Here is a 25589-nt window from a genome sequence, read left to right as displayed (position 1 = left end):
TAAAGTAAATCAACTGTGTGTAAGTCTAGCAATATTTATGATCGGTAGCTTATAAAACAGGTATGCATGCATACTGTATGTAACCTCTCTGTCATGTTACTATTAAAAACAGACAATTGTCATTCTGCAAAACACCTGTGCAAATGAACAGAATATGGTTATGCAGGACAGATGAGTGCATGCTCTTTCAAATAGCATAGTAAGATGGTCATGGAAGTCTAGTGCAATATAAGAACCGTACGGTATATTGCTCTCCAAGTCTGCATTCTCCATGAACTTGACATGAAACTGACATTGTACCATGTATAAATGACACACCACTGAAAATGACTTATGGTCTCATTCAACATTTGGGAAAGGTAGGCAAATTCATATTTCTTAGTAGTAGTATATACATAGATATGACAAAACTCCACATTTTAGTCACAATTCACAACTATCAAGCCTGACTCATCATAACGGGAGAAGAGCTTACCTTCAGTGCAAGTGGGAAGTCCCAGAAAATGCATTGTGGTTGCACCCAAATCAGCCCCTTACTCAAATACATGTAGCCCAAGGTCACTGCAAGAGGGGCACATTTCAAGCTGAGGTCCTCAGATGTCTTTCTTCTCTCTGTAGGTAAGTCATACGATATTGTGTTTTATTACATTGGGCATTATTATTACATTCCATGATGTGATGTATTTTTAGTTACAAGTGAGCTGGTTAATGAGTAAGCTGTTCATGGTTTATAACTTTTTAAAAGATGGATGTTGTCTTTGATTATTCATAGAACACCTGGGAATGGTATTGAAGGAGAACATAATTATTTACATTTTTACTTATCGGATATCCAGATTTAAAGATCAACATCATGCCTTGAATACATGACTTACATGGTGTAAGCAATGAGCCATTGCTTATGCTATAGAGTGTTACACCAACAAAGACACCATTGATCACATCATGTGTGGTAAAAGGAATGAATAATCAGTAAAGGCGTAAAATGGTATTGTTGGAGAATTATTTAGGCAAATTTACAGATAAGAACAAATGTACAAGTCAATTTTATGAAGTTGAAGACCAAGGCAAGGCGTAGCTTTATTTGTAGAGCGTGTCATTTCTCCAGCTCAGTGATTTTGTGCCCAGTGGAGCACAGCGCAGTATGCCTCTGTCAAGAAAAGTGCATTTAAATCTTTGAAGTTGTGTATAGAGGCTTGTCCTCTCTTCTGATACCTTCTAGAGTTACTTGGACAGAATAATATACAGTACATGTGTAATTCATCATTTTTTTGTGTGTCCAGTTTGTTTGAGCCTGCTTGTCTGCCTGTAGACGAACCTACACCATCTAAAAGTAAATAAGAAAAATAGACCACAAAATCTAAGGAAGTTCATCATAAAGTAATGTAAAATCTGGACGCCTAACACCCCCAAATCAACTTGATTAGTGTCAGGTTTGAATCAATTCCAACCAAGTGATACAAAGCTGATTACGCAAGGATTCTATGAACTGACCCTGATTTCCCTCTGCCTGTCATTCAGTGAGTCAGCGTGTGAGTTGACACCTGAGCTGAGCCATGGGGTTTGGCTGTCCTGAGGGTCACTTCTGGGATGGCCTGTTGAGGAAGTGTCTGACCTGTCAGATGGTCTGCCAGCAGCCTCACCACCACCTCAGATGCATCGAGTACTGTGGTAAGTTCACACACACACACACACACACACACACACACACACACACACACACAAACACTCACCGGAGGAAATAACACATACACTTAAGAAGTCAATGAGAGGCCAATGCACCACACGATTGTCCATATGACTCAGTCCTCAAAGTTATACACATAACATACACGTTATATTTCATTCTATGGTGTTATATCAGTGGTAAAAGGCTCACACAAAGATCAATGAATCTTAAGATCCTTTTTGTGGGGTTAAGTAACAAGTATAGTCTAGTGCAATTGTGATTGATACATAGTAGCCATTTTGTGTCAAAACACAGACATTTTATAATACTATACCATTCCTGTGCCATTGTGTGTATGTTTGTGCCAGTTTCTCTAAGGTGTAAGGCAGTCCCAGGGCAGTACTACGACAGGCTGTTGAAGAAGTGTCTGACGTGTGCTGTCGTGTGTGGCAACCATCCCTCAGAGTGTTCTCACCAATGTCAGAGTGAGTGGCAGGCAGGTACACACATACAAAGATAGCTCTCACAAACAGTCATAAGAGTTTGTACACTACTAAATAATTAATTGAGCCTACAGCCATCTCCAAAATAGTTTCTGGCTGACGATCCAATATTTAGAAATGTTCTATTTTGAAAATTGGTCCCAAATTCCATGACCTAGAAGTACTTTTTTAGTGTTGCTGATGACACGCTGATCATGTGATGAGTTCGCAAATCAAATGCCCCACTTGTGCTGCCACTGGACAGTGGAAAACAAATACGTGAACCTTTATTTATTGTAATTTAAATTAGTTTGTAGTAGTTAAGTGTTGAGTTAGATTACATACTGTGGCTACCTTAATCGTTCTTTTTAAGTTATTTCAATGACTTCACAGCAATTTCTCGCTAACCGAAATGTGACTAGCTAGCAGGCTCAGCTGAATACAAATCCCTCTAGATACAGTTTACAAAGCTGTCATCAAGGCAAAGGCTGGCTATTTGAAGAATCTCAAATATAATACATATTTTGATTTGTTTAACATCTTTTTGGTTACTACATGATTCCATATGTATTATTTCGTAGTTTTGATGTCTTCACTATTTTTCTAAAATGTAGAAACTAGTACAAATAAAGAAAAATCCTTGAATGAGTAGGTGTTCTAAAACTTTTGACCGGTAGTGGACATACCCCATCAGACACGCCACTATGGGTTCCTTCACGGAACACAAAGATTTAACGCGTCGCTCAATTATGTATAGAGTCATGTCATCATGACTCTAGCTCCACAATGAAATAGGGTGCAGGCCAGGCAGCAGGCTGTTAGCCAGCCTGCTAGCATAGTGGAGTCTGCCACTAGCACAGTCAGTGTAGTCAGCTCAGCTATCACCATTGAGACCGTGTCTGTGCCTCGACCTAGGTTGGTCAAAACTAAACATGGCGGTGTTCGCCTTAGCAATCTCACTAGGATAAAGACCACCTCCATTCCTGTCATTATTGAAAGAGATCATGATACCTCACATCTCAAAATAGGGCTACTAGTGAACATATCCCCGTGCATCCCGCAAAGGCGGAGGTGTTGCTAACATTTACGATAGCAAATTTCAATTTACAAAAAAAAAAAAGAAGACGTTTTCGTCTTTTGAGCTTCTAGTCATGAAATCTATGCAGCCTACTCAATCCTTTTTATAGCTACTGTTTACAGGCCTCCTGGGCCATATACAGCGTTCCTCACTGAGTTCCCTGAATTCCTATCGGACCTTGTAGTCATAGCAGATAATATTCTAATCTTTGGTGACTTTAATATTCACATGGAAAAGTCCACAGACCCACTCCAAAAGGCTTTCGGAGCCATCATCGACTCAGTGGGTTTTGTCCAACATGTCTCTGGACCCACTCACTGTCACAGTCATACGCTGGACCTAGTTTTGTCCCATGGAATAAATGTTGTGGATCAAAATGTTTTTCCTCATAATCCTGGACTATCGGACCACTATTTTATTACGTTTGCAATTGCAACAAATAATCTGCTCAGACCCCAACCAAGGAACATCAAAAGTCGTGCTATAAATTCACAGACAACACAAAGATTCCTTGATGTCCTTCCAGATTCCCTCTGTCTACCCAAGGACGCCAGAGGACAAAAATCAGTTAACCACCTAACTGAGGAACTCAATTTAACCTTGCGCAATACCCTAGATGCAGTTGCACCCCTAAAAACTAAAAACATTTCTCATAAGAAACTAGCTCCCTGGTACACAGAAAATACCCGAGCTCTGAAGCAAGCTTCCAGAAAATTGGAACGGAAATGGCGCCACACCAAACTGGAAGTCTTCCGACTAGCTTGGAAAGACAGTACCGTGCAGTACCGTAGAGCCCTTACTGCTGCTCGATCATCCTATTTTTCTAACTTAATTGAGGAAAATAAGAACAATCCGAAATTCCTTTTTGATAATGTCGCAAAGCTAACTAAAAAGCAGCATTCCCCAAGAGAGGATGACTTTCACTTTAGCAGTGATAAATTCATGAACTTCTTTGAGGAAAAGATTATGATTATTAGAAAGCAAATTACGGACTCCTCTTTAAATCTGCGTATTCCTTCAAAGCTCAGTTGTCCTGAGTCTGCACAACTCTCCCAGGACCTAGGATCAAGAGAGACGCTCAAGTGTTTTAGTACTATATCTCTTGACACAATGATGAAAATAATCATGGCCTCTAAACCTTCAAGCTGCATACTGGACCCTATTCCAACTAAACTACTGAAAGAGCTGCTTCCTGTGCTTGGCCCTCCTATGTTGAACATAATAAACGGCTCTCTATCCACCGGATGTGTACCAAACTCACTAAAAGTGGCAGTAATAAAGCCTCTTGAAAAAGCCAAACCTTGACCGAGAAAATATAAAAAACTATAGGCCTATATCGAATCTTCCATTCCTCTCAAAAATTTTAGAAAAGGCTGTCGCGCAGCAACTCACTGCCTTCCTGAAGACAAACAATGTATACGAAATGCTTCAGTCTGGTTTTAGACCCCATCATAGCACTGAGACGGCACTTGTGAAGGTGGAAAATGACATTTTAATGGCATCTGTCCTCGTGCTCCTAGACCTTAGTGCTGCTTTTGATACCATTGATCACCACATTCTTTTGGAGAGATTGGAAACCCAAATTCGTCTACACGGACAAGTTCTGGCCTGGTTTAGATCTTATCTGTCGGAAAGATATCAGTTTGTCTCTGTGAATGGTTTGTCCTCTGACAAATCAACTGTAAATTTCGGTGTTCCTCAAGGTTCCGTTTTGGGACCACTATTGTTTTCACTATATATTTTACCTCTTGGGGATGTTATTCTAAAACATAATGTTAATCAGATCAAATGTATTTATATAGCCCTTCATACATCAGCTGATATCTCAAAGTGCTGTACAGAAACCCAGCCTAAAACCCCAAACAGCAAGCAATGCAGGTGTAGAAGCACGGTGGCTAGGAAAAACTCCCTAGAAAGGCCAAAACCTAGGAAGAAACCTAGAGAGGAACCAGGCTATGTGGGGTGGCCAGTCCTCTTCTGGCTGTGCCGGGTGGAGATTATAACAGAACATGGCCAAGATGTTCAAATGTTCATAAATGACCAGCATGGTCGTATAATAATAAGGCAGAACAGTTGAAACTGGAGCAGCAGCACGGTCAGGTGGACTGGGGACAGCAAGGAGTCATCATGTCAGGTAGTCCTGGGGCATGGTCCTAGGGCTCAGGTCCTCCGAGAGAGAGAAAGAAAGAGAGAATTAGAGAGAGCATATGTGGGGTGGCCAGTCCTCTTCTGGCTGTGCCGGGTGGAGATTATAACAGAACACGGCCAAAATGTTCAAATGTTCATAAATGACCAGCATGGTCGAATAATAACAAGGCAGAACAGTTGAAACTTGAGCAGCAGCACGGCCAGGTGGACTGGGGACAGCAAGGAGTCATCATGTCAGGTAGTCCTGGGTCATGGTCCTAGGGCTCAGGTCCTCCGAGAGAGAGAGAGAGAAAGAGAGAATTAGAGAACGCACACTTAGATTCACACAGGACACCGAATAGGACAGGAGAGGTACTCCAGATATAACAAACTGACCCTAGCCCCCGACACATTAACTACTGCAGCATAAATACTGGAGGCTGAGACAGGAGGGGTCAGGAGACACTGTGGCCCCATCCGAGGACACCCCCAGACAGGGCCAAACAGGAAGGATATAACCCCACCCACTTTGCCAAAGCACAGCCCCCACACCACTAGAGGGATATCTTCAACCACCAACTTACCATCCTGAGACAAGGCTGAGTATAGCCCACAAAGATCTCCGCCATGGCACAACCCAAGGGGGGGCGCCAACCCAGACAGGATGACCACATCAGTAAATCAACCCACTCAGGTGACGCACCCCTACCAGGGACGGCATGAGAGAGCCCCAGTAAGTCAGTGACTCAGCCCCTGTAATAGGGTTAGAGGCAGAGAATCCCAGTGGGAAGAGGGGAACCGGCCAGGCAGAGACAGCAAGGGCGGTTCGTTGCTCCAGAGCCTTTCCGTTCACCTTCCCACTCCTGGGCCAGACTACACTCAATCATATGACCCACTGAAGAGATAAGTCTTCAGTAAGGACTTAAAGGTTGAGACCGAGTGTGCGTCTCTGACATGGGTAGGCAGACCGTTCCATAAAAATGGAGCTCTATAGGAGAAATCCCTGCCTCCAGCTGTTTGCTTAGAAATTCTAGGGACAATTAGGAGGCCTGCGTCTTGTGACCGTAGCGTACGTGTAGGTATGTACGGCAGGACCAAATCAGAGAGATAGGTAGGAGCAAGCCCATGTAATGCTTTGTAGTTTAGCAGTAAAACCTTGAAATCAGCCCTTGCTTTGACAGGAAGCCAGTGTAGAGAGGCTAGCACTGGAGTAATATGATCAAATTTTTTGGTTCTAGTCAGGATTCTAGCAGCCGTATTTAGCACCAACTGAAGTTTATTTAGTGCTTTATCCGGGTAGCCGGAAAGTAGAGCATTACAGTAGTCTAACCTAGAAGTGACAAAAGCATGGATTAATTTTTCTGCATCATTTTTGGACAGAAAGTTTCTGATTTTTGCAATGTTACGTAGATGGAAAAAAGCTGTCCTTGAAATGGTCTTGATATGTTCTTCAAAAGAGAGATCAGGGTCCAGAGTAACGCCGAGGTCCTTCACAGTTTTATTTGAGACGACTGTACAACCATTAAGATTAATTGTCAGATTCAACAAAAGATCTCTTTGTTTCTTGGGACCTAGAACAAGCATCTCTGTTTTGTCCGAGTTTAAAAGTAGAAAGTTTGCAGCCATCCACTTCCTTATGTCTGAAACACATGCTTCTAGCAAGGGCAATTTTGGGGCTTCACCATGTTTCATTGAAATGTACATCTGTGTGTCATCCGCATAGCAGTTCGCATATTCGAAAACATTATGTTTTCGAATAACATCCCCAAGAGGTAAAATATATAGTGAAAACAATAGTGGCCCCAAAACAGAACCTTGAGGAACACCGAAATTTACAGTTGATTTGTCAGAGGACAAACCATTCACAGAGACAAACTGATATCTTTCCGACAGATAAGATCTAAACCAGGCCAGAACTTGTCCGTGTAGACCAAATAAGTTCAGGAGTAAAAATTTTCTTAACAAGTCACACAATTAGTTGCATGGACTCATTCTGTGTGCAATAATAGTGTTTACCTTGACTTTTGAATGACTACCTCATATCTGTACCCCACACATACAATTATCTGTAGGTCATTCAATTGAGCAGTGTTCAAACACAGATTCAACCACAAAGACCGGGGAGGTTTTCCAATGCCTTGCAAACAAGTGCACCTATTGGTAGATTAGGGGGAGGGGGGGGCATACATTTAATATCCCTTTGAGCATGGTAATGTTATTATTGACACTTTGAATGCTGTATCAATACACACAGTCACTGCAAAGATACAGGCCTCTCTCAGTTGCCAGAGAGGAAGGAAACCACACGGGGATTTCACCATAAGGCCAATGCTGACTTTAAAACAGTTACAGAGTTTAACGGCTGTGATAATAGAACACTTTGGATGTACCAACATTATAGTTACTCCACAATACTAACCTAATTGACAGAGTGAAAAGAAGGAAACCTGTACAGAATAAAACAATATTCCAAAACATCCTGTTTGAAATGAGGCACAAAAGTAATTTAATTTTTACTAGGCAAGTCAGTTAAGAACAAGTTCTTATTTTCAATGACAGCCTAGGAACAGTGGGTTAACTGCCTGTTCAAGGGCGGAATGACAGATTTGTACCTTGTCAGCTTGGGGATTTGAACTTGCAACCTTTCAGTTACTAGTCCATCGCTCTAACCACTAGGCTACCCTGCCACCCCTAATACTGCAAAACATTTGGCAAAGCAATTCACTTTTTGTCCTGAATAAAAAGTGTTATGTTTGAAGTAAATCCAACACATTACTGAGTACCACTCTCCATATTTTCAATCTTAGTGGTGGCTACATCATGTTATGGGTATGCTTGTCATCGTTAAGGACGGGAGTTTTTCAGGGTAAAAAAGAAACAGAATGGAGCTAAGCACAGGCAAAATCCTCGAGTAAAACCTGGTTTAGTCTGCTTTCCACCAGACACTGGGAGATGAATCTTTCAGCAGGACAATAACCTAAAACACAAAGCCAAATCTACAGTACACTGGAGTTCCTTACCAAGAAGACAGTGAATGTTTCTGAGTGGCCGAGTTACAGTGTTGATTTAAATCTACTTTAAAATCTATAATCAGGATAAAACAAAACTAGAGCCTGCAGGACTTGCTTTTTGGAGTGTGGTGTCAAAAAAGTAGAGCATCTCTTTATTACGGACAGACGTCTTCCCATCTTTACAACCATTGAATATATACACTGCTCAAAGAAATAAAGGGAACACTTAAACAACACAATGTAACTCCAAGTCAATCACACTTCTGTGAAATCTAACTGTCCACTTAGGAAGCAACACTGATTGACAATAAATTTCACATGCTGTTGTGCAAATGGAATAGACAACAGGTGTAAATAAAAGGCAATTAGCAAGACACCCCCAATAAAGGAGTGGTTCTGCAGGTGGGGACCACAGACCACTTCTCAGTTCCTATGCTTCCTGGCTGATGTTTTGGTCACTTTTGAATGCTGGCGGTGCTTTCACTCTAGTGGTAGCATGAGACGGAGTCTACAACCCACACAAGTGGCTCAGGTAGTGCAGCTCATCCAGGATGGCACATCAATGCGAGCTGTGGCAAGAAGTTTTGCTGTGTCTGTGAGCGTAGTGTCCAGAGCATGGAGGCGCTACCAGGAGACAGGCCAGTACATCAGGAGACGTGGAGGAGGCCGTAGGAGGGCAACAACCCAGCAGCAGGACCGCTACCTCTGCCTTTCTGCAAGGAGGAGCAGGAGGAGCACTGCCAGAGCCCTGCAAAATGACCTCCAGCAGGCCACAAATGTACATGTGTCTGCTCAAACGGTCAGAAACAGACTCCATGAGGGTGGTATGAGGGCCCAACGTCCACAGGTGGGGGTTGTGCTTACAGCCCAATACCGTGCAGGGCGTTTGGCATTTGCCAGAGAAGACCAAGATTGGTAAATTCGACACTGGCACCCTGTGCTCTTCACAGATGAAAGCAGGTTCATACTGAGCACATGTGACAGACGTGACAGAGTCTGGAGACGCCGTGGAGAACGTTCTGCTGCCTGCAACATCCTCCAGCATGACCGGTTTGGCGGTGGGTCAGTCATGGTGTGGGGTGGCATTTCTTTGGGGGGCCGCACAGCCCTCCATGTGCTCGCCAGAGGTAGCCTGACTGCCATTAGGTACCAAAATGAGATCCTCAGACCCCTTGTGAGACCATATGCTGGTGCGGTTGGCCCTGGGTTCCTCCTAATGCAAGACAATGCTAGACCTCATGTGGCTGGAGTGTGTCAGCAGTTCCTGCAAGAGGAAGGCATTGATGCTATGGACTGGCCCGCCCGTTCCCCAGACCTGAATCCAATTGACCACATCTGGGACATCATGTCTCGCTCCATCCACCAACGCCACATTGCACCACAGACTGTCCAGGAGTTGGCAGATGCTTTAGTCCAGGTCTGGGAGGAGATCCCTCAGGAGACCATCCTCCACCTCATCATTAGCATGCCCAGGCGTTGTAGGGAGGTCATCCAGGCACGTGGAGGCCACACACACTACTGAGCTTCATTTTGACTTGTTTTAAGGACATTACATCAAAGTTGGATCAGCCTGTAGTGTGGTTTTCCACTTAAATGTTGAGTGTGACTCCAAATCCAGACCTCCATGGGTTGATAAATTTGATTTCCATTGATCATTTTTTAATTTTGATTTTGTTGTCAGCACATTCAACTATGTAAAGAAAAAAACTATTTAATAAGAATATTTCATTCATTCAGATCTAGGATGTGTTATTTTAGTGTTCCCTTTATTTTTTTGAGCAGTGTATGTTTTGACCATGACAGTTTTCAATCAATCAAATTTATTTACAATGCCCTTTTTACATCAGCCGATGTCACAAAGTGCAGTACAGAAACCCAGCCTAAAACCACAAACAGCAAGAAATGCAGATGTAGAAGCACAGTGGCTAGGAAAAACTCCCTAGAAAGGTAGGAACCTAGGAAGAAACCTGGAGAGGAACCAGGCTCTGAGGGATTGCCAGTCCCCTTCTGGCTGTGCCGGGTGGAGATTATAACAGAACATGGACAAGATGTTCAAACATTCATAGATGACCAGCAGGGTCAAATAATAATAATCACAGTGATTGTAGAGGGTGCAACAGGTCAGCACCTTAGGAGTAAATGTCAGTTGGATTATCATAGCCGAGCATTCAGAGTTAGAGACAACAGTGCGGTAGAGAGAGAGAGTTGAAAACAGCAGATCCGGGACAAGGTAGCAGGTCCGGTGAACAGGTCAGTGTTCCATAGCCGCAGGCACAACAGTTTAAACTGGAGCAGCAGCATGACAAGGTGGACTGGGGACAGCAAGGAGTCATCAGGCCAGGTAGTCCTGAGACATGGTCCCAGGGCTCAGGTCCTCCGGGAGGGGAGGAAGAGGGAGAGAATTAGTGGGAGAATACTTAAATTCACACAGGACACCAGATAAGACAGGAGAAATGCTCCAGATATAACAGACTGACCCTAGCCCCCCGACACATAAACTATTGCAGCATAAATACTGGAGGCTGAGACAGGAGGATTCGGGAGACACTGTTTCCCCATGCGACGATACCCCTGGACAGGGCCAACCCAGCAGGATATAACCCCACCCACTTTGCCAAAGCACAACCTCCACACTACTAGAGGGATATCTTCAACCACCAACTTACTACCCTGGGACAAGGCTGAGTATAGCCCACGAAGATCTCTCCCACGGCACGAACCCGAGCGGGGCACCAACCCGGACAGGAAGATCACGTCAGTGACTCAACCCACTCAAGTGACGCACCCCTCCTAGGGACGCCATGGAAGAAGACCAGTAAGCCAGTGACTCAGCCCCCGTAATAGGGTTGGAGGCAGAGAATCCCACACTGTAAAAAATATTGTGCCCCTTTTACTTAAAACATTTTTGGTAACTATTTGCATCAGCTTTTTAAAATCCAACAAGGAGGATGTTTTAAGTGTAATTTACGTTGCTTTTCGTGTATAACAAACTCAAATATATTAAGTGCAAACAACTAACTGGATCTCAAAAATTTATTTAATTCAACTTCATTTTTTCAGGTTCAGAACAGTTCTTTTTTTTACCTGCTTAAGTCCTTCAAGTCTGAGAACTAATGTTATAAGTTTGATATACTTAATGTAATCAGCTACAGAACTAATATTGTAAGTTTAATTTTCTGAATTTACTCAGTGTCATAATTGATATTCTATGTTTTATCTACAAATGTTTTTTAGCTCAGTTACTTATGGTACTCAGGTTAGTAAAATGTATTTAAATTGGGTTCCTACTACTCAAATATATACTCACAGCTATACTTCAAAAGCTGATGCAAATAGTTACCTCAATATACTTGGGATAATTTGCAAAAATTATTATTTCTATACAAGGGAATATGGAAAAAGAAACAAGTGTTCAACTTCAGACACCTTCATTTTGAATAAATGTTATCATTTGAACATTTCTTCGAACTTCAATCTCAAATTGCCCCTTAAAGTTTCTCGAAAATCAACCAAGTTTCAATAATTTATATTTGTCCCGGGAAATACCTCAAAAATCATAAGTGCTAATTTAAAGCTTTTAAAACCAAGATATCTTTACTCGGGTTTCTCCCCAAAAAAAGATTGTTGCTGTGCCACTTTGCAAATATTTTAGAGCAAGTAAAACTGACATAAAAACAATTTTAGAGTAACTTTGATCGACAATGACATTGTTGTGAATTGCTAAGCAGGCCGGTTTTGAGGTTTATCATGTTCCACAATTAATTCAACGCATTTCAGCTGTAGGCTACCTTAACATAGAGCGGTCCCCGAGTTGGCCAACGCGTTGTCAAATCATACAAACTTTGTAACCGCAGTCAAACAAAAGAAAAACGACCAAAGTGGCTAAGCTTGCTAGATAACCTCCAACGAATGACATAATATGTCTGTCACGACTTCTACCGAAGGTAACTCCTCTCCCTGTTCGGGCGGCGCTCGGCGTCGCCGGTTTACTAGCCGCCACCGATCCCTTTTTCCTTTTCTGGTTGTTTTGTCTGTGTTCCTTTTCACACCTGGTTTCAATTGCGTTTATTTCTGTGTGTATATATGGCACCTGTTACCGGCCTTAATTCGTGCAGGATTAAGTTTGTGTGTATTTGCGTTCGATGATCTATGATGTTTATTGTTTTCGCTATTACGTACGTGTAGTTAAATTTCGGAACTGAGTTTGTTCCTCCGTGTGCGTTTGGCACGAGTTTCTGTATTGTCTTCACTATTTAGGCACTTGTATGTAGTGTCGGAACTGTGGTTGTTCCTCCGTGTATTGGCACGAGTTTCTGTTCCTTCGAGAGCGTAGTTTTGGATTTTCATCTGTGCCAATTTTGTATTGGTGGACTATATATTAAACACGCTTCTCAGAAATCCCTGCTCTCCTGCGCCTGACTCCTACACCTCTCACCGAGACGCACCTTATCACAATGTCCTATTTGGTCAAATCGAATGGATGATTATACAGGTAGCAGATCAGCTTGAATAACGGGGAGATGAAAATGCTTAAATATCAAGGTATAACGGGGACCAGCTCTGTTAAAAAAAATCCATATCTACTCTTAAACCATTTAATGATCACATTCTCTACCAAAGCTCTCAAATGGGACAGCGCAGAGAAGCGGAGGAAATGTTATAAACAATGTTATAGCAATATGTTGACATGCATAGGCGAGACGTGCTTTGATAATGCCACCTATGGATTACAGAATACAGTTAGGAGTTTCCATGTGAGACAGGAGTCTGAATTCTGGGTTTCAGTGGGATTGGGACGATAGGAAAACATCATGGAATCTATTTAAGGCTATATACGGCTTCTACGTTGGTCATTAGATAATTAATACACTTGATTTCCGCTACATTATTTCATGCTCCATGTTTCTGATCAGTGATAGATGAGCAAACAAATAAATGAGCTACAACTTCCAGTTTTCCAGACGGAGATCAACTACTGTGTACAGACATAGATTCAGTGGGGAAAAAAATCACATTGATTGATTGTCAGACAAATCACAGGCTTTTGGTCGAGTGAAGAGCAAAAATCCATTTGTATAAGATGCTAGCAAACTGTTCTGATCAGCTAATATATGAGAAACCTAGAACGAAGATGATGATTAGCACTCGCCTCAATTTAGCTAACATTTCCCCCAGCCTAATTGTTACTAAATATCCAAACGGTGATTCAGCGAAAACAAAGGTCTGACATTGATTCATTTATCTAGACGAGTCCCCTACACTCGTTTAAAAAATCCGCGATGGGGCTGTCCCAATCAAAACAAGTAGGGGTGAAAAATCTGAATATAAAAAAATATTATTATAACGACCCTGGGTTTATAAGCGCGGAAATCGAGTCTGTCGCACGAGCATGCTTTTGCGGCACAGACGATAGCGCGCCGGACCTCGGGCTCGAAGGTCGATGGTTCGAGACCTGCTCCCTGCCTGTTTCATTACATAAAAATAAAAAATAAAATAAAAAACAACTCAAAATAGCATAATTGGTCAGGAGCCCGTAAAACTGCTGCCATACATCCCAACGCCAAAGGCTAAAATGTGTTGTCTACGTCCCGAACGGCACCCTTCCATAAGGCACTGGCCAAAAGAAGTACACTATTTAGGGAATAGGGTGCCATTTGGTGTCTTTTCTAATTCAGTCACATTTAAATAGGATAACCTTGGGATTAAATGCTTTTGGTTTTGATCTTTTGAATTGAGAACCTCCTAGAAGTAGAGCTTTGACATTTGGAAATGGTGCATACATTTGTTTAGACTCACTTTGCATTACATTGATGGTATTGCAAGGTAAATAAGGATTTAAATGAAGTAATTTAAGTAATTTAATTCACCTTAAGCCCAACAGCCTGACTTGAGTGCAACCTTGAGGCCTGTGGATGGGACAGTCTTCCAGAACCCTACCACCAAGGGGGGCTCCCTACTCAGTGGTGTGCCTAACTCAGTCATCCTGGTGTACTCTCTGCTGGGCTTTTGTCTGGCTCTGCTGCTGTTGACCCTGTCTTTGGCCCTGCTTGTGCTGCTGAGGAGGGCCAGTGCCAGAGGTCCCCGACCAGGGGCCACACAGAGCAGTCCCACCCAGGGCCGTGGAAGCCAAGAGCCTAACCAGCACAGCAAGTCCTCCAAAGGTCAGTTTGGGCACAACTCTAGTCTAAAACATAGCTCAGGGCATGTCTTCATAAAGCCACTCAGAGTATGAGTGCTGATCGGGGATCAGGTCCCCTCGTCCATGTATTCCTATTCATTAAGATCCAAAAGGCAAAAATGATCCTGGATCACAATCGAATAACTCAGCATGGCTTCTTTTAGCTTATTTATCTCTCTTCTCTGTGTGCATGCATTCGTACCATCTTTAGATAACCTGATGGATCCATCCCTGCCCAAGCTGAACAGTGTGACAGCGGGCCGTTCGTCCAGCCCAATAGAGACCTGTGTGTGTGTCCACTGCTTCCCTGACCTCAGAGTGCCTGGCAGAGGTGAGAAGCAGCAGAGACCCCCTCTCACCCTCTACCAGCAGGCTGTCTCCCAGGACCTCCACACTCCTACCAGACGACTCACATGTGGATCATCAGAAAAAATAATCTGCTCCCCCTCTCAGCCTAGCTTCTGACCGGAGCAGAACTGAAACCGACTGGACACTACGGCAATAATAGAAATCCTATTAAATTACTAGAGGGGCTATGTCATAAACCCTCAAAGTGCCATCCATAATCGGGTGAAAATGGCAGCAATCTTGGTCAGGGAGAAATACAAAACCAGTCTAATTGGAATGAATGGCAGAGGCATAGGTGATGCATTTCCTGCTTTTACTGATGCAGGAAAATAAAAGTAAGGCAGGTGATGTATTAGAAATTGTGTAATGTAATTATAGTCAACCTAAAATAGTGTTGTAATTCTAAAAACATTTGATACTGGTTTTATATCAATTTTCTGTACAAATACCTTCTAAAATACATGTAAACAGACCATACGTCTTAGTTTTCTTGAAAAACGGTGTGCTACTCTATGATACAATATCAGTACTTGTTGCATTTAGGTCTCAGTCATATCATCAACTGATTTGAGCCAGTGTATAGCTGTGTATTGTCTGCCTTGTTTGAATGGAATGTTTGCTTGTTGGCAGTTAAATTAGACACATTTATGGTGTCATTCCTCAAAAACTGGTTGGCCAGCTAGCTAGCAAACACCCATACTGTCATGCTGTCATGTTTCACCTGTCCTTGTGATTGTCTCCACCCCCTCCAGGTGTCGCTTATTTTCCCCAGTGTATTTATCCCTGTGTTTCCTGTCTCTTTGTGCCAGTTCGCCTTGTATGTTTCCAAGTCAGCCAGCGTTTTTCCCGTTCTCCTGCTTTTTGCATTCTCCTTTTTCTAGTCCTCCTGGTTTTGACTCTTGCCTGTTTCTGGACTTTGTACCCACCTGTCTGACCATTCTGCTTGCCTTGACCACGAGCCTGTCTGCCACTCTGTACCTCCTGGACTCTGATCTGGTTTTGACCTTTTTGCCTGTCCACGACCATTCTCTTGCCTACCCCTTTGGATTAATTAACATTGTAAGACTCCAACCATCTGCCTACTGTGTTAGCATGTTGGTCTCACCTTGTGCCTTGATACACACAGAGCAGATCAATTCTTCACATTCATTGTTTTACACAATATCTTATCACAGCACTGGCAAACCAAGGTTGACCATCATGGCTGACCTTTGGACCATCACGAGGTTCATGGCCATTCTAGTATTATAATTCTATTATAATCGCAATAAAACAACCCTAGACAGATGACACGCCCACTCCAGGGTAGTTTCCCCTAGGTACAGATCTAGGATCAGCTTGCCCTCCACAATCCTAACCTGAACCATTAGGAGGAAAAAAACAATAACTCTAAACTGTCCCAAGATCAGCCACATCTATGGTTAACTTCACCTGGCCTACACCATGCAGACCAGAAACAACTGTGATGTGAGAAGTCTGGAGAGCAGAAATTAAATAGGTGGTAAAGGATACACAATAAACGGTATTGAGGGAGTGACACATAAGGGAGTAACAGAGAACATGATTTATGCCTGTATGTACTCACCCCAAATGACACCCACTGCATCTCTCGGGAGACATTCACATGTGGGTGGCCTCCTTGTGCCATGATTCAGCAAAGACCTCCAGTAAGTCTTGTAGAAGTTAATAAAACCCTGACGCACACGAGAGTATAGATATAGATTTTTTATTGTGTGTCTCACCATCAGTGTCCAGTTCTTGCAGCAGATAAAGTGTGGGGGATGTATTTTTGACTAGCATAATAACCCTTGACCTTTTCCAGCAACATGGATAAAGGAACTCAGTTTATACCTTGGTTTTCTTTTTTAACATACATACATACTTTAACATACATAATTAACATGTGAAAAAAAAAGTACTGATTCAGTACACAAACATGCGCACAACACATGTGCGTACACCCACACACACACAATTAGAGCAACATGTGGCCAAAGTTTAACACTGTCGGATCGCGCCACGGCAGGATACACACCGTGTCAGAATAGTGCTCGTCTTTTTCTTATTCACAACAACGCATCACCTGAAACATCTTCACAACCATGTCAGCAACAAAATAATTATCCCATCACAAGAAACAAACAAACCAACCAACAAATGTGAAAAAGGCTCCACAACAGCAGTCTCATGAGAAGAAGCATACATTTAAAAAAAAAATACATGATTGACTGCACAACATAACAAGGACATGGATTCGAGGGAGGGGGGGGAACATTGGAAACCGTGAACAAGGATTCAAATGACTTATAAAAATATACTTCTATATTTTCCCTGCCCTCAAAGAAAAAAGAAAAGAAAAAGGGGGGGACTTTCACAGAACAACAACCTCCCTTTCTCTACCTCCCATCTTTTTTTCAGTAAAAAAAAACAAAAAAAAGTGCGCTAGATTCATCATACAGTATTTTCAAAACCAAAAAGTTCAAACAACGATTATAATCATCTCTTCTTGCGTTTGCAATGTTCTTAATATAATCTGTCAGCTTGTTTTGCATTCAGAGCAATAACAATGCATATAATGAACTTAGACAACCAAATGTCTTCCCTCAGAAATGTTTGGTCACTTGAGAGATGAGTTTGTGTGTGTGTGTCTGGGGGGGTGGAATTATGGATTTCAGAAAATAATACAACGTGTAGTTGACTGTTTTTATGAGATGTGGCCACTGTCGGACTGTTCCTTCATCTGCCCGAAACGATAGGAGAGGAGAGCGAGAGAGTGAAGCACCTCATCTTCCAACAAAGGCTCCTCGTTTCTCTCGCCGTTCTGCAATCTTCCCCCTCTTCTTCCTCCTTTCCGCCCTATCAAGTAGATCCTACGTAGTAGCTTCCATGCAGATTGGTTGTGGAGTGTCCTTTTAGTTAGAAAGGATGCGGGGTTCCTCCATTCCCACAGCTTCAAATCTTCACCGATGTGGAGTTTCAGGCAGGCTTGTGTTATGTTGCCATTTTGTTGTTGCGCAACTCTTGGTGGCTGTTGACATCAGTGCTGAAGGAAGCTTGGCTATTCATACTCCAGAAACTGTTTATGGTAGAACAAAAGGTACCTGACAACAAGAAAAAAAGAATCACTGGTAAGATTTCACACTCAAAATATATTTCTCTCATTATCTTGAGGAATTACTTATGAGAAAAACACAAGGTCGAAGCTACTGCATAATGATAGAAATGGAAAGAACAGTGGAGATGGAGTTTTGAATGAAATAATAGTGTACAAAACATTAAAACACCTTCCTAATAGCAGGTGTTCATAACGTGGCTTTGAAGTTTGTTGAAAATTTCAAAAATAACGTAACCAGATCTGCTATATGTTTGATGAAAAACAGACAGAAGAAGTTGGCAGATCAGCTGTACCCAATTTTTCACCACGTCTCGAGGTCTGACAAACACCGCTCTAGCTCGGTCACCGCAGATGCGGAGGTGCGACATCGGCGGATACGGTGGATTGAGACGCATCCAATGCGACAAAAAAAAAAACATCTGTAGATTAACCTGACAGATTTCTGTGGGGATTTTTAAATATTTTTTACGCTAATTCAATTTCCGCGGGGGAGTGGACCTCGAGCTTAGCACCGTAAAGGTCGAGGTTGCAGCGGTCTGAGCTCACCCTTCACTGTCCAACACGTCCTTGTTGCTGGCCTTGGTGATGATGGCATCGTCACACTTGAACCACTGGTCCATGTGCTGCCGGATGAACGTGGTGTAGTGACCGCTCTCCAGAGTACCCTGGTGGTTGACCACCGCAAACAGAGAATACCTGGACGGAGGGAGGAGAGGCGAAGGCATGGAGAGAGAGTGGAGGGAGGGAAGGAGGTGGAGGGAAAGGGGGAAGAGAGAGAAGGGAAGGGAGGCAGAAAATGGGTGAGAATTGGTTCAAATCAACGCAAGAGAACAGAGCAAATTCACTGTCATTATATATTGTTCTTTACATGCAACATACACTGAGTATACCAAACATTATGGAGTACGTGTTCATGAGTATTTCTGTTGGGGCGGCAGGGTAGCCTAGTGGTTAGTGTTGGGCTAGTAACCGGAAGGTTGCAAGTTCAAATCCCCGAGCTGACAAGGTACAAATCTGTCATTCTGCCCCTGAACAGCCAGTTAACCCACTGTTCCTAGGCCATCATTGAAAATAAGAATGTGTTCTTAACTGCCTTGCCTAGTTAAATAAAGGTAAAATAAATAAAAAATTACGAAAACTTCCTAAAATGTAGTTGAAATCCTCCCTTTTGCCCTCAAAACAGCCTCAATTCGTCAAAGCAAGGATTCTACAAGGATGCTAGCCCATGTTGACTCCAATGCTTCCCACTGTTGTGTCAAGTTGTCTGGATGTCATTTGGGTGGTGGACCATTCTTGATACACACGGGAAACTGTTGAGCGTGAAAAGAACTGCAACGCTGCTGGGTTTTGACGGAAACCAGTACGCCTGGCACCTACTAACATACCCCGTTTTAAAAGGCACTTAAAATCTTCTGTCTTGCCCATTCACCCTCTTAATGGCACACATACACAATCCATGTCTCAATTGTCTCAAGACTGATTGAAGTGGATTTAACAAGTGACATCAATAAGGGATCATAGCTTTAGCCTAGAATCACCTGGTTAGTCTGTCAAGGAAAGAGCATGTTTTCGTAACGTTTTGTATACTCAGTGTTAGAGGGAGAGTCCACTTACTTATTGTCGTTGAAAACGTCTACAGACTGCTGGTACTGTCCGTTCATCCTGTTCTCTTTGCTGAAAGACACACGATCAGACAATATGTCAGCAACAATGAACAAAGACCATCACACTAAGCCATCCTCTAGCATAATACCACACGTATACATTTACAATCAATCCTCAGAGCAGGCCTCCTGAATGGCGCAGCGGTCTGAGGCACCGCATCTCAGTGCTAGAGGAGTCCCCAAAGACTCTGGTTCGATCCCGGGCCGTATCACAACCGGCCGTGATCGGGAGACCCATAGGGCGATGCACAATTGGCCCTGCTCCTCAGTCCCAGTTGATAATATATGCATATTATTAATAGTATTGGATAGAAAACACTCTGACGTGTCTAAAACTGTTTGAATGATGTCTGTGAGTATAACAGAACTCATATGGCAGGCAAAAACCTGAGAAGAAATCCAAACAGGAAGTGAGAAATCTGAGGTTGGTCGATTTTCAACCCAGCTCCTATTGAATTCACAATGGCATATGGAAGAAGTTGCACTTCCTAGGGCTTCCACTAGATGTCAACTGTCTTTAGAAACTTGAATGAGGCTTCTACTGTGTTGTGGGGCTGAATGGGAGCTGAATGAGCCAGGTGTCTGGCAGAGAGCCAAGGGCTGGTCAAGCACAATTCACATAATAGCGACCTGCTGGCTTCTCTCCACACAAAGGAATTCTCCGGTTGGAACTTTATTGAAGATTTATGATAACAACACCCTAAAGATTGATTCTATACTTAGTTTGATAAGTTTCTTCAACCTGTAATATAACTTTTTGAAGTTTTCGTCCGACGTTCAGATGGACCCGCACGAGCGTTTGGATTTGTGTACTAAACGCGTTAACAAAAGTAGCTACTTGGACATAAATAATGGACATTATCAAACAAATCAAGCATTTTGCATTAAGGAGGTTGCATTAAGGAGAGGTATATCTATAATTCCATGTGTATAACTTGTATTTTCATCTACATTTATGATGAGTATTTCTGTTGAATTGTTGTGGCTATGCAAAATCACTGGATCTTTTTGGAACTAGTGAACCTAACACGCCAATGTAAACTCAGATTTTTTTAATATAAATATGAACTTTATCAAACAAGACATACATGTATTGTGTAACATGAAGTCCTATGAGTGTCATCTGATGAAGATCATCAAAGGTTAGTGATTAATTTTTATCTCTATTTGTGCTTTTTGTGACTCCTCTCTTTCGCTGGAAAAATGGCTGGGTTTTTCTGTGAGTTGGTGGTGACCTAACAATCGTTTGTGGTGCTTTCGCTGGAAATCCTTTTTGAAATCAGACACTGTGGCTGGATTAACGAGAATTTTATCTTTAAAATGGTGTAAAATACTTGTATTCTTGAGGAATTTTAATGATGAGATTTTTGTTGTTTTGAATTTGGCGCCCTGCACTTTCACTGGCTGTTGTCATATCATCCCGTTAACGGGATTGCAGCCCTAAGAATGAACTGAATTGACTAGTTAAATAAAGATTAAATGAAGGTTAAATGTAAAAATAATAATAAAAAGCACCCCTTTAAAGTTGAGTTAGCTGTGAGATTAACACCTCACCCAGTCTGGCACTTTCTAAATGAGGCCCCTGACTGCTTCGTCTGACACTAATCCTAGATCACATTCCCACCTCCGCACCAATATGGCGCATCCCTTTCATACGTACACTCGGTCATTCAATTCATGCAGTTCCAGTCATCCCTCTCTTTCTCTCTGGAGGAGAGAGATCTGAATCCATTTGAGTTCATTTGAGTCCCCTTCAGCAGCAGGTGCTGTTTTGACATCCTGCACATCAGGGGATATGCATGGGGAGTCACGGGTTGATGCGTGTGTGTGTGTGTGTGAGCGCACACCTGTGTTTGTTTGGCTAATTAAGTTAAAAACACCAATTACACACACACGGCAAATGAACATGGCTGGTCGGACAGCACATACACACACAAATATGCGCACACCTATGCCTCTCGATTGACTCAAGGGGCTTCCTTTTCCCAGGCTCCTTCACTTCACTAGCACTGATTTAAGAAATCAGCAGGTGAAGGCTACATAGCAAAGAGACCATCAGTGGACTGACTTTCACTTCTGTCGGCTCAGTGCAGAGGATGAATAATATGAATAAACGAAGAGTCTTCAGACTCTTCGAGATGCAGCCCTGGTCTCCGCCACTGTGCGACTGGCACATTGTTCAGACTGACCTGGAGGCCATGAAGGGAGTCATGTCCAGCTCTAAGGGGAACGAGACGTACGTAATGATCTTCCTCCGCAGCTTCGCAGAGTGTTCAAATCTCTGGGGGTGGGGGGAGAAAAAGAACACGACAAAGAGAGAGGTTAGAGATATTACAGTGCGAAGGACGAACTAAAGTTGAGCTCTCACACTTACATTTCTTTTACACAAATACAGACAAAAAAAAAAACACCACACACGCTCACTTTGAGGTGGAAACACGCCACAATGGGGAGCTTCTTCATAGTCAGCTGTTTGGTGGACTCCTGGTAACTATGGCAACCGCTACACTTAATCTTAGCGCCGCTCCCTAAGTGCTCTGGTCGGGTAAACCTGCAGAAGACGGACCAGGGTCAGAACCCACACCGTGTGTGTGTGTGTGTGTGTGTGCCTGCGAGTGTGTGTGCGCGCGCATGATAGAAAGATGGACAGCAGAACAGAGAGATACAGAAAAGGTTAAAGCGATGATGTGGAAGGAATTAGTCAGAGGGATGATTACCTGCATAGACAGAAAGTGGGAGTGGTGGCCCCTGAAAGATGAAGAGAGAACGAGAGAAAGAGAGCGATAGAGAAAGGGATGGTGATAAAGGGATGAGCAGAACCTGCCTAGACAATCAGTGAGTGTGGTGGCCCCTGAGAGAGGGGGAGAGGGGTGAGATACCTGCGTAGACAGTCTGTGAGTGTGGTGGCCCCTGAGAGGTGGCTCTCTCCGTTGAGTGTGCTGCCGTCTCCCCCGGGGCTGAGGGGCCAGAAGGGCGTGGACGACCCCGGCAGGTCCAGACTGATGTCCCAGAACGGGTCTATTGTCGTGGAAACACCACTACAGGACGAGAGGGGAGGGGGTCTGTTAGGGAATGGCTTTTGGGCTTTGACTGACCCAAAGCCTATGAATCCATCTTATAACCTCTACATTTGAGTCATTTAACAGATGCTCTTATCCAGAGCGACTTAGAGTAGCAATTAGGGTTAAGTGCCTTGCTCAAGGGCACATGGGATTTTTCACCTAGTTGGCTCAGGGATTCGAATCAGCAACCTTTCAGTTACTGGCCCCACGCTCTTAACCGCTAGAATACCTAAGTAGCCAGTTACAACACTTGAACAATGTTAGTTTGCATGCGAGTGTATATATAGACGACTTAGCTGACAAAGTCACGAAAACGATGCGCACGCTTCAATGGGGTAGAAGTCGGAGTTGTTGTGATTCGGGATGGCTATCAACTATGACAAGAAACTGTGACGTGGGGAATCGTAAGTGACTCGTTTCAGCTAGTTTCATCTTGTTCTTGATAGGTCTTGTTTTGAGGTATTTCGACTGATTTCATGTCAATCCTAATATGGCTCAAGTTTGCGAGATAGCTAACCAACCAACAAACATCTATAACGATGAATTTGAGAGACAACAAGTGCTCATTGTGCAAATTAAATTATGTTTTCATTAAACATTGGAGATTAAAAATTGTTTACGTGTTGTCAACAATCTAAGCCAACCCCGTCTGTTTTGCCCCATAGTTGCGCCCACTTTGTTTTTGTTGCTAAACAACAAACCCGTCTATTCACATTTACAAAATGTTGCACAAATGCTTCTCAATTAGTGTTGCAAACTCAACACGAAATGACTGATTCTTTGTGAATGAGTAAATATTGTGCAATACTCTATGTGTCCACCAGATGTAGGTAGAACACTATGTCAGAGTCTACATTGCCCAGTAGGTGCCTGGCTGCTAAAGCAGTGGGAGTGGAGCAACGGGTGATGCGTGTGTTAATTTTTAAAATATTTTAAAAAATCAGTCCCACTCTCCTTGACTCACTGCAGAGAGGGGGTCTGACCAGGGCTAAGAGTGAGTGATTTAAAAACATTTTTTATATATTTTTTACAAGTGCTGGTTTGAAACGTGATCAACATGATGCATCAACAGTACACACGCCCACACAAACAAACAGTAAGGGTGAAGCACAAAGATGTAGAGGAAATAACTTTCACACTGTTTACAAGCGCGCACACACACACAGAGAAAGATGGAGGAGCATACTGGCAGACTTGACAGGTGACGTCAGACTGCAGACCCCCAGTGAAGATTTGGTCGATGATGCAGTTGCAGTTATTGGGGTTGTTGGCCTTCTTCCCGTTATCATCTCCTTGGTGAACATCGAGAGCACAGGGACAAAACACACACACACGCAATTGAGAATTAAAGCTTGTCGACTGCTGCAGAACTCCACCCCCCCGCTCCACCACAGTATCAGAGAAAGACAAAATCGAGAGAGAGAGAGTGAGAGAATGAGGGATGTTGAAAGAGGACACAGGGCTAAGCAAACACAATCAGCACTTATGTAAAGAGGCTCTTTGTCTGTGTCAATTAGCAGCCCCTCGTCTCAGCTCATCCAGTCAGATAGCAGACCAGCCATTTTCTTCACTCTCCTCCTCTCTAGTTCATTCACCCCCAATCGCTGCTCCCTTCCTTTCCCTTATTCCTGCTTTTCCTCCCACCATTTGACTGTAGCAGAAGTAGAGAGCGTGGGCGCCATTTGAGTAGAGTAGTCTGCTTTCTACAATCTGATTGTCTGTACAAGTTAGTATGTGTACATGCACAGTGCCTTCGGAAAGTATTCAGACCCCCATTTTTCCCGATAGAACCTAATTCTAAAATGTATTAAAAAAATCTCAGCAATCTACCCACAATACCCATACAGAAAACAGTTTTTTATTTATTTTACAAGATCTATTAAATCGAGAAATACCTTATTTACATAAGTATTCAGACCCTTTGCTATGAGACTCGAAATTGAGTCCTGGCGCATCCTGTTTTCATTGATCATCCTTGAGAAGTTTCTACCACTTGGGAGTCCCCCTGTGGTAAATTGAATTGATTGAACATGATCTGGAAAGGCACACTGTCTATAAAAAGTCCCACAGCTGACAGTGCATGTCACAGCAAAATCCAAGCCATGAGGTCGAAGGAATTGTCCGTAGAGCCCCGAGACAGGATTATGTTCGAGGCACAGATCTGGGGAAGGGTACCCAAAAAGATTCTGCAGCATTGAAGGTCCCCAAGAACACAGTGCCCTTCAACATTCTTAAATGGAAGTTTGGAACTACAAAGAGCTGGCCGCCCAGCCAAACTGAACAATCGGGGGAGAAGGGCCTTGGTCAGGGAGGTGACCAAGAACCCGATGGTCACTCTGACAGAGTTCCTCTGTGGAGATGGGAGAACCTTCCAGAAGGACAACCATCTCTGCAGCACTCCACCAAATCAGGACTTTATGGTAGAGTGGCCAGACGGAAGCCACTCTTCAGTAAAAGGCACATGACAGCACGCTTGGAGTTTGAAACCAAGATTGAATGCCAAGCGTCTCATCTGGGGGAAACTTGACAACATCCCTACGGAGAAGCATGGTGGTGGCAGCATCATGCTGTGGGGATGATTTTCAGCGGCATGGACTGTGATACTAGTCAGCATTGAGCAAAAGATGAACGGAGAAAAGTACAGAGATCCTTGATGAAAACCTGGTCCAGAGTGTTCAGGACTTCAGACTGGGGCTTAGGTTGACCAACAACCAAGACAACGACCCTAAGCACACAACACAGGAGTGACTTCCGGACACGTCTCTGAATGTCCTTGTGTGGCCCAGCCAGAACCTGGACTTGAACCTGATCTAACATCTCTGGAGAGACCTGAAAATAGCTGTGCAGCAACGCTC

At 43.2% G+C, this 25589-nt stretch overlaps 2 protein-coding genes across 3 annotated transcripts in view; one reads left to right on the top strand and one right to left on the bottom strand.

Moving 5' to 3' along the window:
- Nucleotides 1-550: 550 nt before the first annotated feature.
- LOC112224197 (tumor necrosis factor receptor superfamily member 13B) lies at nt 551-15683 on the top strand. The gene is made up of 5 exons (XM_024387602.2): nt 551-618; nt 1522-1671; nt 2038-2154; nt 14241-14528; nt 14757-15683. Exons 2-5 carry the CDS (start codon nt 1557-1559, stop codon nt 15008-15010), a joined length of 774 nt encoding a protein of 257 aa, XP_024243370.1. The 5' UTR covers nt 551-618; nt 1522-1556; the 3' UTR covers nt 15011-15683.
- A 920-nt stretch (nt 15684-16603) lies between these two features.
- Nucleotides 16604-25589, bottom strand: part of LOC112224196 (ubiquitin carboxyl-terminal hydrolase 22) — a 48626-nt gene continuing 39640 nt past the window's right edge. The window contains exons 7-13 of one of the 2 annotated variants that reach the window (XM_024387600.2): nt 23921-24026; nt 22552-22710; nt 22097-22223; nt 21862-21953; nt 19623-19682; nt 18555-18704; nt 16604-17994 (exon numbers count right to left, since the gene is read on the bottom strand). In XM_024387600.2, the coding sequence (XP_024243368.2) occupies nt 17952-17994; nt 18555-18704; nt 19623-19682; nt 21862-21953; nt 22097-22223; nt 22552-22710; nt 23921-24026 (737 nt within the window). In that variant the 3' untranslated portion in view covers nt 16604-17951. The remainder of the gene's footprint in view (nt 17995-18554; nt 18705-19622; nt 19683-21861; nt 21954-22096; nt 22224-22551; nt 22711-23920; nt 24027-25589) is intronic. The other variant, XM_024387601.2, reaches the window with a different exon arrangement.

Source organism: Oncorhynchus tshawytscha, linkage group LG25, assembly GCF_018296145.1.
Source record: "Oncorhynchus tshawytscha isolate Ot180627B linkage group LG25, Otsh_v2.0, whole genome shotgun sequence".
NCBI lineage: Eukaryota > Metazoa > Chordata > Actinopteri > Salmoniformes > Salmonidae > Oncorhynchus > Oncorhynchus tshawytscha.
This window is presented reverse-complemented; position numbering and strand designations above follow the sequence as displayed.

What these genes read in the sequence shown, in the direction of transcription:
- LOC112224197 (XM_024387602.2), top strand. Translation starts at nt 1,557, where the DNA reads ATGGGGTTTGGCTGTCCTGAGGGTCACTTCTGGGATGGCCTGTTGAGG. An exon ending in CAGATGCATCGAGTACTGTG is followed by an intron (nt 1,672 to 2,037) that starts GTAAGTTCACAC and finishes TGTTTGTGCCAG; the next exon opens with TTTCTCTAAGGTGTAAGGCA. An exon ending in GTGTTCTCACCAATGTCAGA is followed by an intron (nt 2,155 to 14,240) that starts GTGAGTGGCAGG and finishes ATTCACCTTAAG; the next exon opens with CCCAACAGCCTGACTTGAGT.